Raw genomic sequence first — 12,430 nt, 5'->3', positions numbered from 1 at the left:
AAACAAAAAAAGGTTTACGACAAGGTGATCCGCTATCTCCAATGTTATTCAATATTGTTGCGGACATGTTGGCAATTTTAATTGAGCGTGCTAAAGTTGATGGTCAAATTGAAGGAGTGGTGCCTCACTTAGTTGATGGAGGCTTATCAATTCTTCAATACGCTGATGACACAATTCTGTTTATGGATCATGACTTACAAAAAGCTACAAACCTGAAATTAATATTGTCAGCGTTTGAGCAATTGTCAGGTCTAAAAATAAATTTCCATAAAAGTGAATTGTTTTGCTTTGGCGAAGCCCAAGACGAGGCAAACTTATACGCCGAACTTTTCGGCTGTGGGTTAGGCAGCTTTCCGATTAGCTATTTGGGTATTCCGGTTCACCACCGGAGACTCACACTTGCTGAATGGAAACTCGTTGAGGAAAGGCTACAGAAACGACTTAGTAGTTGGAAGGGTAAATTATTATCTCTCGGTGGAAGATTGGTTCTCATTAACTCAGTACTCACAAATCTGGTACTGTATATGATTTCCTTCTTCCAGCTGCCTAAAGGAATACTACATAGATTGGATTATTTCCGATCTAGGTTCTTTTGGCAAGGAGATAGCGAGAAAAAAAATACCGGTTGACAAAATGGAGTGTCGTTTGCCGTCCTAAGGATCAAGGTGGACTTGGTGTCCATGATCTAGAGGTTAAGAACAGAGCTTTGCTAGGAAAATGGCTAGCTAGGTTGTTAACCGAGGATGGGGTATGGCAGAATATGCTACGGAGGAAGTATGTTGGCTCAAAAGCAATCTCGCAGGTTGTTTGGAAACCAGGAGATTCGCATTTTTGGGCAGGCATAATGGCAACAAAAAAATACTTCTTCCCACATGTCTCCTTTTCCATTAGAGATGGGTCTGAGATAAGGTTCTGGGAGGACATTTGGTTGGAAACAACCACTCTTCGTGAACAGTATCCAGCCTTGTTTAATATAGTGAGACATAAACATGATACCATACAGAAGGTGATGGAAACATCACCACCGTCAGTAGCATTCAGGCGTGATCTCATTGGCCCTAGGTTGGACTCTTGGATTGAGTTAATACAGAGATTGGATTCTGTTCAACTGCAACAGGGATCAGATGTGTTCCGCTGGAATCTTACAAAAAACGGGATTTTCTCTGTTGGTTCAATGTACTCCGCTTTAATTGAACCTATTCAACCGGTTTTTAATAATAAACCTATTTGGAAGATGAAGATACCATTAAAAACTAAAGTTTTTGCTTGGTACCTTCGTCGAGGAGTAATTCTTACTAAAGATAATCTTGCAAAGCGTAACTGGCATGGTTGTACTAAGTGTGTTTTCTGTCATGAAGAGGAAACAATAAAACACTTGTTCTTCCAATGCCAGTTCGCTAGATCTATATGGTCAATCATTCAGATAGGTTCCACCTTATATCCTCCAAAAAGAGTTGCAAATATATTTGGCAATTGGCTAAATGGAGTAGATGCTAGGTTCAAAGTTCTTATCAGAGTGGGAGCGATGGCTGTTTTATGGTCGCTTTGGCTATGTAGAAATGGCAAGGTTTTTGATAATAAAAATTCTTCTCTTATGCAGGTCATTTACCGATGTACGGCGTTGCTCCGTTCATGGTCATCGCTTCAGCGTTTGGAGGATCGCGACCTATTTACGGAGGTGTCTATACGCTTAGAGGAAACGGCGAAAGATTTTATTACCCAACATGGGTGGCTGCATACTAGAAGGATTTTGCCTTCTACAGTCTAGCTTTTCCTTTTATTTCACTTTGTACTCCTGTGATCTCGTTTTTTTTTAGTTTACTGCAACTAGAACTTTCAGCGGCTGTGTGCATCCTTGTTATGCAGAGGCCGGGTGTAATACTTGACTTGAGTAATAATAAAGCGCCCTTTATCGAAAAATACGGCAGAACTCCGACGATTTAGATTGCTGATATTGTTCACTTTTGTTCATGCCATGTGTATTAGGAAGAAACGCCTAAATTAATCAAAATTTGGCAATCTTTCTCATGACGCTGTGAGAAAGTGCATCCGCCAAACGTGTTAGTATAATAAGCGATTAAATCATTGCAGAAAGCAGACGGAAGACAATGTTTAGTAACGCAGTTAGGCGATAAACGCCTACATCTGTGAGGCTTGCTTTACGGGTGCTCCTCTCCAAGTACTATCATAGTACCGACGACAACAAGCCCACTATGATATACAGACACGTCAGATCTACAAATGCCACGCCGGTCCAGCGTTCCTGCCATGGGCGATCTAATCGCTTATTATGCTAGCAAGTTGTATCAGTGTTGTATGGCATCTTGTCTCAGAAAATCAATTTTGTGTCTAATCTATCTTTCGGGTAGTCTATTTTGGCTACCCCGGATGCTTTTATATATTAGGTTCAGGATACAGAGTTCGACTCCAACACATAACTTACCCGCACAGTTCAAGTTTAACTGTAGTCTATACATATATTCGACACAACTTCAACATCACGCATAGCAATCCACGGGTATTTAACTAGTCTTAGTGCTCTAGCCATAGATTTGGTTTCCGGTTAATCGATTTGCACCAATGTTTTTTGTTATTCTTAAATTAGAGTTCGCATTTCCCACTTTATGTCATGCCATTTGAGTTCTCCATCTTGCCTTGACCATTCTGAATGCACAAAAAAGAAATTAAAGGAAAACATAATCTTCCTGATTCATTAGATGATTAATTAGGAAACTTGAGGAACTCCATCCATGTTCAATAGCAAGTAAGTATTACAAAGAAGATGGCAGAAAAACTACATTAGAAATGGGCAAAATAAAGAGAGGAAAAACTACATTACGATTATCTTACTTCATTATCCTAGCTGCAACTAATTGATACTAGATCTATGCCGTCCTTGCAGTAACCAAACTAAGCACTAAGTACTCCAGTCTAGCACTAGCTACCATTTCTCGTCCCCTCGCGTTATATGTCCTCACTCCTCACCGTCTACAATGGCGAGAATGAGGACGAGCATGAGGGCCACGGCGACCGTGAGGAGAAACACGGAGATGAATGCCAGAACGGCGAGCCGCCGCTCTCTACTTCCGGAGATGGCCAAGAGGGCGGCCACAAGGCAGGAGACAAACAATATGAGGACGAGGAGGAGGACGGCTAGGAGGACGACGAGGAAGGCAGCCCAAAAGGCGATGCGGAGGACGCCGACGAGCGTGTCGACGAGGACGCATACGGCCGCGTCGAGGAGGCGGTGGCTGCGCGTGGGCGCGGCGGCGGGGCCGTGGAGGAGGAATGCCGGAGCATGTTGCTGCATGGCGCGGCTGAAGGAGACGCGGAGGGCAAACGCGGCGGCGTCGGAGAGGAGGGAAGCCGCCATTGTCCGGTTTGGGAAGCTAGAGTCTGGAAGTGGTGCCAAGGGGTGGGAAGATCACTGGAGAAGAATAACTCTGTGTGGAAGATTAATGGTGGTCTGTGGTCGGATGGGAAGGGAGCAGGGAGGGGGGTCGTTTAATAGGCATGAGGAATGAGGAATTGGTGATGCAGCCGCTGCACATCTTTGGGCAAATGCATTTTTTTTTTCTTTATTTCAGAGAGAAAGAGAAGATGGAGATGCGAATTTACAGCGAAGGATTAGCTGGAAGTGATGTGCGCGGGTGAAGGGGGAGATGCAAATGGTTTTCCTCCCCCGCTACGGGCTACGGCCCTACCCCTACGAGCCTATGGGTTTCCCTGTCAGTGCCGAGCAAAACCACAACCGACTCACGGTGCGGAGGGTCTTTTCCATGGCCGTCTCAGCTCTGCGTTTTCGTTTTGTTTCATGGTGAGGAATGGAGACGGCTGTCGGCTGGGCACCGGACCGTTGCCTGTTGCCGGCTTGCGCTCGTAGCCACCCGTCCGTAAATTGTTTGTTGAGGGCTTTTGCTCGCACGCTCCTCAACTATGCCGTGTAAGAACGAAAAAAATGGATGTTTGGATTTTTGGAAGCGGTCAGCCTTATGGCAAATACGGTTCTCAAAACATTCCCGGGGCAATTTTTCCAAGATCAACCCTCGGCGCGACGAAAATTAACAACACTGTGTGCGCAGGAGCTCGGCGTGAGATGGCGGGAGAAAGTGACATTCCGGCGGTGTCACGCGACAAAGCTGGAGGTCACCTCCCGCTTTCTGTTACCTCCTCCATTAGCCTCCACCCAAAATCCCCATTTCCCTCCTTTTCCACACCAGCGGTGGTGACGCAGATCTACAACTCCGGAAGATTCCTTCTACTCACTTACCGTACCCTTGCTGTCCTCTGGAGGAGCTCGCCTTCTTAGTCTCCGGCACCAAACCCATGTCGATGTGTGCAGCGAAGACAGAGGCTGACTCCGGCTCCCCTTCGTCGTCTGGCATGGCGGGGGAAGTGACACTCTTCTTCTCTACTCTCTGGCCTAGTGGTAGATCCATTTACCTATTATTTTGCAGCGTCGGCTTAGGCCGGTCCTAATCGTAGATCGATTCAATTAGGACGAGCACATCTAGCTTCTGCATCACGTCGTTGCACTCACCGCTGTCATTCAGGCTTGGACCCTGCTATTGCACAAGAGAGAAGTCAGGCGTGATGCCTTTCCTCTTATCACCTACATGCCAATGTTACCACGAGATCAGGAGAGGATTGCAAACGTAAACTACATCTACAACTGCAACGATGTAGAGGTATCCCATATGCTTCAGATTAGAAGAGCCCTTTTCTATGCACTTGCCGGGAGATGACTATTTCAAGATAGCATCCACATCTCCGTGAAAGAGTAAATTGCCATGTTTCTTCATGTTGTAGGTCACAACCATAGGTTTAGAGTGATCCATAGCACATTCTGGCGATCAATGGGCAAATGCAATGTGGCAAGACAGGGGCAACGCCACCATCTGAGAAGAAACCCCCCTATGACTCCCCCTCCTCCCTTGATAAACTGCCCTCATTCGTAGTAAATAGGAACTATGCTTATGAATTATCATTAGTAGTAGTTAGGGACTATGCTTAAGAACTGCCATTCATAGTAGCTAGGGGCTTTGTTTATGACTTTTAGGATGAACGGTCCTAACTTCTTTATATCATGGTGGTGATAGTATGGTAAGATCACTAGTAGAGAGAAATGGTAACAACGACGATGCTACCATGCATCCAACTTTGCATCAACAAGGCCATTTAGGCGAAGCTACATGCAACCAATCATCGTGATTCAACCCAGGCCCCAAACAAATCACCAAAAGTTGCCCAGAGCTCGTTTCAAACAAGCTAAGACCCACGAAGTCTGCCTCTAGAGAGCCTCAAAATCAGCCCAGGCTACCAAACACATCATAAAAGCACTATGCGGATGATGAGATGCAATAGTTCAACTACAATAGGTGGACTGGAGATGAGAGTTTTGCCATGTGGAGCCCAACTTTGGAAATATTTCACTTGCTTGCCCAAGGATCCAGTCCAATTCATAACGGAATTTGGTTAACCATTGATCTTTTGGTTTCAAACCCGTTTAACCATTTTATGCTAAAGGATAATATAGGTTAACCATTAGTTTACTATGGTAGAAATGGTTAACCATTGGTTATTAAGGTTTGAACCACTTTTAACATTGTGCAACAGTAAAATAGCACAAATCGTTGTTAGATGAGAATATATTATACCAAATTTTAATAGGCTTGGTAGCTGGAAACCTCAATGAAAAAAATCGCAGAACTTTCAGTGCATTGTAAGCCGTCTTACTATTTTTTGTTTTAACGCAGCAGCAGCGCACGCACTTCACCTTGCTAGCTCTGCTAGCACAAGCAGCCCAGCTCTTCTAGCCACACACACTAGCTAGCAGCAGCAGCAACGTATCAGCCGGCGAGCTGCCGAACGGGACAGCCAGCAAGCGCCGCAAGCTGCTGCTGCCAAACCTCTGGAGGCGGCAAGCCACACCTCCCAGCCCAGGTTTTGCAGCCACGGACAAGCAATCAGCAGCGACGCAACAGTCGATGAGGGTGTGTGCGCGGGCATGCCGGCGAGCACTGCTGCTGCCGATGTTTTGGGGCGGCGAGCAGGCATGTGCAATGGCCGGCGAGCATAACGAGCTGTTGCTGCCAATGTTTCGGGGCGGCGAGCAGGCATGTGCAATCAAGCGGTCGAGCGTGCAGGTGCGCGTGGCGAACTGACTGAGAGGGACGGACAACAAACAGCTGCAGCTGCTGAGTGTCGAGCATGCAGAAATATTAAGGTGAAATCATATACCCGGCAGTAGGGGATGTCGGTGGAACCGAAGATATCAAGGTTCATAAAAGTCTGAAAAGAGTGTTCTCGTCTCACTCAGAACATGATAGTATTAAGGTGAAACCATATACCCAGAGGGAGAAAAACTGCAACTGAACAATGCTATAGTTTACAGGAGCATCAAGGTGCACAGGAAGCAGTCAGTTGTGGGGGATCAACGAGACAAGTTCTCAAAAGTACAACATGACCCAGGGGTTAGAAGATCGAACACTCACAAACTTACCTACAGGCTACAGACAAACATCAGAGTACTCCTAACCTCTATGTACCGTGGATAACCCAATTTGCCAAATAAATGGTCAATGTTAAGTGCTAAGCATCTGCTCCTACAGTGATGTCAATGGTACACTACATACACCCATTTCGGAAAGAGCCCAAAAGATATGAACAAACTCAGCAAGCTAGAAAACTCCTAGGTGCTACCCACGTTACTATGTCTGTTATTACTCTCAACGATAAGAGAAATCAGCTCATTTTCTTGTTGACTTCTCAATCTTGACAAAGTAGGAAGGCTCCTTTTGATGCGCTCAGGTAGAAACCTGGAAAATTTTGGAAACAAAATCCTTTGTGAGTTGTGACTGCCAACTACAGTGCATGGTACAGGACTGAACAAAGATGTGGTTGCGGAAAAGTTGGTCTACAGAAGACAACTTACACGTCCATCCTTTCTGCAATTGCTCTGCGCACCGAGGAGTTGAGACCATAAGCAATCGAATTAAAAAGGCCCTAAAACGTGTCGGGGAACATTAGTCCACAGTGCGGGGAAATGATGAAAATTGGAGAAATATGCAGTAAGGTCATTAATAAAACTCTTTTGTATATAATGTGGGCACGAATGAACAGTATGATTCCAGCAAATATAAGTACAAGAGAGAGCATAACTCATAAACGCAATAAGGGCAGTTCTGATGATGGGCTTTATCCTCCATTAAACTAATTTCGTTCTATAATGACTAGCGAATACCAGACTATTGTATGGGCATGCTCCAAGAAATAAAGAGGTTGGAACGCAAGCCCACCAGTCATTTGGGGTAGACCTATAATAGAACTTGAAAAAACATATGCGTGGATGGATTGGTTCAGTATCTCCAGGAAGTATAGATCAATAGAATTGAAAAACAAAATATGTGGATCAATTATATGAATTTAGAAACATCTAGCCTGGAATAGAAGACAAAAGATTCCAAAGACTCACCATAAGTCCAGCAAACCCAATATCAAGAATGGATAGCCAGAATATCTTGTGCCCAGGATTAGCAAAGTCATACAAACGATTGATTGTCGCGAAAGACCATGAACCAATTAAAATCAGAGGGTAATAGCCCCAGCGATTAAATGCCTGTGAAAGGAACCGAATAATAGTAAGAGGCTGATCAAGGACAGTGAAGTAGCATGATAAATAAATGGATAACACATAATGACATGTTCCTAACAATAAGAGTGGCTGTAAATTTTTATCAGTTATAGCAAAGAAGTAGAAAAACATAGGAAGAGCTTATGAACTAACAATGTTGAACAGTCTGTTTTCAGTCAAAATATATTTATCAGTCTATAAATAATGTATATACCTTTTTGTCCGCCCTCGTGTCAGATTGAATTGATCGATCGCTAATGCCAACAGCCATCTACAAATTAAAATAAACTTTCAGAAGATGCAGGCAGAGAGACCAGAACCTAGCAAGTGCTACAATAGTACGATACAAGCCTCGGTCACCCTAGCCTCAATAGCCAATATACAAGAGAAAACAGTTAACAGAATGTGTGCTGTGTGCATACCCGAGTCGCATTGTTCAACATGCGGTTTACTTGATAGTATGTAAACCCGTTGTAGAGAATGGCACCCCAAAGTGGAAGGTAGAAGGTAATCAAGTGTAAGATCTGTAAGGAAAGGGCATTATAGTTAAGGAATTGCTAAGAAGCTGACACAGTGACAATATTTCTACATCCCAGGGACTGAATAGTGAAGACTACAAATGAATTGTCAATACATTGCAATGTCATCGAAAATCTGAAGGTAGTCCAAGCAAGATATGTCAGCACTACATATAAATGGTGATTATTAGTGCGCCGCAGTTCAAACCGTTTGATAACAACTACTGATGATTGATGAAGTTCGAATGCTAAATAGAAACAGTAAAATTCAGAAAGATAAGTATAGCTGTTTGGGCTGGTCTTGGAATCACTAATAAGTAAACTATGATCAAATGTATCGTAGTTTAAGCAACATGAATGTCTATAACCAAATTGACAAGGTCATAACAAAAGAGAAAAATGTACCTTTCCCATGCTTCCCTGCTGGATCCAACACCAGGTCCCCGGCCTTCCATAGTCACTTCCTATTGAACGTAATACAGTGGTAGCTAGTGAAGTTCCTGTTGAAACAAAAAAAAAGAATTACAAACCTTGCCAACTGAACTAGGGCCATCCCTGATAAAAAAACATTATTGGAATGGTCTACTATTAAAAGGGATATCTGCAATGTACTAATCATCTATGTCTAAAGCAAACCATATACATATAATATGAATTAGGACGAAAATATAATAAAGAGAAACAGATTTCTGAATTTGAGCACAGTGATCATCCCAACGAAACATCTACAGTAGTAAATTCAGACAGAGCAGATATGTGAGCTGCCACTCCCATGTTCCAAGCGCAGCCTCTGCAGGGTGTCTCGCTTCTTAGAAAATGGCACTCCCATGTTCCAAGCGCAGACCCTGCAGGGTGTCTCGCTTCTTAGAAAAACACCCTAGGTACTAGTGACCATGGGTCGAGTTTTTTAAAGTTATTAAACATGGTTGGTTCCAACTATATGAGATCAGAAAATGCAATCAGTAACACTCGTTTACCAGACACAGGCATCAGGATCTGAATGGACAAAGAACAGAATCTGGTAATGACATACAGGACATGCAAGGTTGAAAGCAGCACAAAAAGGGGGTAGACATGTGCGCTATACATAAATGTTGCAATGAGATATAGCAACCTAATAAATATTAAGACTGACAAAGAATGATGCATGAAAAACAGCTACAGGGGCAGTGCTAGAATGACTCATGGATATATGTTGCATACCCATGGTTTTTCCCCCCAAAAAATGGTACATATATGGTTGTAACTGAAGGCTCTCCCACTTCCTGGCTCATCCCTATTTTCATTATCTTTGGCCGTTGTTACTGAAACACCGGATCGGAAAAGATTATGGTACTCCAACAATCAAAATTAACATGCTCAGTTGCTTTTATCCTTCTTCCTCATTGGTGTCTGTTGATACGTGATACTTTCCTTATGATTTATTTTAGACCAAGCTGAAGTAGGAGTTATATCATACAATCGTCTCGGTTATACAACAAGCAGTTGTGACCATAATCCCATTAAACTGAATGCATCGTTTGCGTGTGGAATTCACATCCTTTTGGACCTTGCTTGACATAGTCCTTAGTATGACGCCGGTCCATAACTCTAGGTGGATGGGCAACTTTCACGACAAAATAGAGAGCTTATGTTGACTAACCCTTTAACAATTGTCTCTATTTGTGGAGGGACTGCTTTCTTTCTCGTGAAGAAATCGGACCATCTGTCAAGACTCAAGACTGAGATCAGCATCATACAAAGGACTGTTGAGCAAGGTCCGGATGGATTTGAATTTCACCTAAGATACATTTAATTAGTGGAAATTAGGGGCACAAGCAGTAGCTGTAGAATACCAGACGATGTCATGATACCACCCCTACTTAATTCTCTACTTCAGTCTGGTTTTAAATAAAGCATAAGAGATCATCAAACCAAGTGAGCATGTTGAATTGCTTGCTGAAGTAACATAAATCTCTTCTAGTGCAGGGTCTCAGTGCCAACGACCATATAGAGTGAAAGATGTATGAACCAAAAATCTGGTGGGCCTTCAGTCACAACGACAGATATACTACGTATATAAGAATCTGTACCCCTTTTTGGTGAAAAATCAATGAATCATTCCACCTCAGCCCCTGCAGAGCTATGTGGTCTGAAATGTTTTGTTTTGAGAACCAAATTAAATACAGACAGATGGTACAGCCATGTTATAGTTAAGTTCTCAAAAATGTAATCTCTTCAAGGAATGCATTTTAACAGGTTGCCTGGTTGGAAAAGTTGCTGCAAGTAGTTTGGGAACATGATTTCTAAGAAACACAGGGAAGTGCCAAAGTGGTGAACTCACATACCCCATACATACAAGTGGAAAATGGATCCAAAATCCTCAACATCAGTTTTGTGCTTGACAACTGTCCGGTGAAGAGTGAACGCTATAGTGGTTGTCCATAGAAAAGAAGCCACGCAGAAGAAGTGCGCACTGTAGTCATGCGCAAAGCAATAAAATGCATTTGCTGGCCCCCTACAACATCAAAAAACAAATGCACTAAATTAATCTGCCATAAAATCACTAAATCAGCAATCAATGTGTATGGCAAATAGCAGATGTAAAATATGGAAGAGAATAAGGAATAGTCTGTTTTGTTCTAGCAGAAAAAATGTTATACATGCATTTACATTCCTCACATTGTTACTTGTAGAAAATTATTAGGCTTGTAGGGCTATCCATGATAAAAAATGTGTATGTGGCTTTTTACCAGTGTTATTAGCAAAGATGAATATAATCAGAGAGATACGGAACAACTATGTTCAGCAAAGAGTATGATAAAATTATACAGACAGCAACATACCCCATTATAGTGAATAAGCTGCAAAGCATATCCTGCAATTGAAGTGAACGTTGTCAGAAAAACTGAAGCATACAGTAGCTAAACCACTGACAAGAATGAAGAAACTCTGATTCACTAAATGCTTTCACCAGTGGAGCACCTTGACTGGACATGTAATTCATTTTTCTAAAAAGAATTTCGCATTCTATTGCCGAAGTAAAAAAAAAAAATAGGTGGTTGCACAGCATCCTATTGGTTGCAAGTTTCAACAAAATGATAACGGCCAGGGAGGAACGTGATCTCTTGCAAATGAACAAGGTAAGAAATAGACGCTAGTTTTCTCCACATTCAGGTATATATGTGTAAAATATCCTACCACGTAGCTTCACTGAACTGGACTGGCCCATGCGTGGATAGCAACATGGCATGTGATGCCAACCATCTTATGAGACAAACGTTAAGTTGATTGACAATCCAAACTAATCATAATGTTAGACAGGTACAGCTTCGTGCCACAGCTACTGCAGCTACGAAACTATCAGGGAACATGAATCTCTCACGGTCCGAAATGGCAGAAATAAGCATCATGGGTCATGATCCCCGTCCACTTCAACTCGTACGTACGAAATGTAAAATACTGTGCGCTAAACTATCGACACGAGGCATCGACACTAGGTAGTTCCAGATCAAACCACTGCGGGCTGCTCGCGGATCGTACAGCAAGCCCCAAATTCCAAACGGCGCACACGCCAGATCACACGAAATCAGCATCGCAAGCAGCCCCGGGAAACGGAAACTAAAGCTGTCAGATCCGAGCGAGCGTCTCACCGCGAGGGCGAGGAAGTAGACGAGCTTGAAGGAGAACTTGCGGAGCTCGCGGAAGAGGAGGTAGCAGAGCACGATGAAGGAGGAGCCGACGAGCGAGAGAGCCGCCGCGGTGGTTCCGACGGCGTCCAGGATCTCGCGGTTCCTCAGGGACTGGCTCGCCGCCGCCGTCGCCGCCAGGGCGGTCGCCGCCATCTCCTCGCCGTCGCCGGCGATCTCTGCGGTGGTGGGCGGAGGGAAGTGGCGTACTGCGACGGCTGGTGGAAGTCGTTGGCTGTTGGGTTGGGTTAGGGGGCCGGCCGACTGCCTTCGTTGCCAAGTTATTTGGGCCTTCTGGTGTGTATTCTGATTTCTGAGTACCTTCGCCGCCAAGTTCTCTGGCTGGCCTTTGGTTCAATGGCCTGTGAGAAGGAATGGGGCTTACCGTCTGTCCATCGTAAGAATTGACATGTTTTTCTTCCAGCAAACGTTAAAGAAGAAAGTTCACTTTTGATCCTTAAATTTTAGTGATAGTTCAATTTTGCTCCAAAATCTTCTGTTTGGTTTAAAATGAACCTTGAACTCTCAGAATCATTTACTTTTAGTACTTATTTCGGTTGAGCCGAGCAAATATCCGCCACAGATGGCCAAAACCTTAAATCAGTGGTGCA

At 43.6% G+C, this 12,430-nt stretch overlaps 1 protein-coding gene across 1 annotated transcript; it reads right to left on the bottom strand.

Moving 5' to 3' along the window:
• Positions 1 to 6,331: 6,331 nt before the first annotated feature.
• Positions 6,332 to 12,101, bottom strand: LOC127317835 (G-protein coupled receptor 1). Its single transcript, XM_051348421.2, has 9 exons — positions 11,784 to 12,101; positions 10,977 to 11,008; positions 10,479 to 10,648; positions 8,557 to 8,651; positions 8,056 to 8,157; positions 7,848 to 7,904; positions 7,475 to 7,618; positions 6,935 to 7,005; positions 6,332 to 6,818 (listed from the first exon to the last, which is right to left on the bottom strand). The coding sequence occupies exons 1-9, from the start codon at positions 11,973 to 11,975 to the stop codon at positions 6,692 to 6,694; spliced, it is 990 nt and encodes a 329-aa protein (XP_051204381.1). The 5' UTR covers positions 11,976 to 12,101; the 3' UTR covers positions 6,332 to 6,691.
• Between the last annotated feature and the right edge of the window lie 329 nt (positions 12,102 to 12,430).

Source organism: Lolium perenne, chromosome 7, assembly GCF_019359855.2.
Source record: "Lolium perenne isolate Kyuss_39 chromosome 7, Kyuss_2.0, whole genome shotgun sequence".
NCBI lineage: Eukaryota > Viridiplantae > Streptophyta > Magnoliopsida > Poales > Poaceae > Lolium > Lolium perenne.
This window is presented reverse-complemented; position numbering and strand designations above follow the sequence as displayed.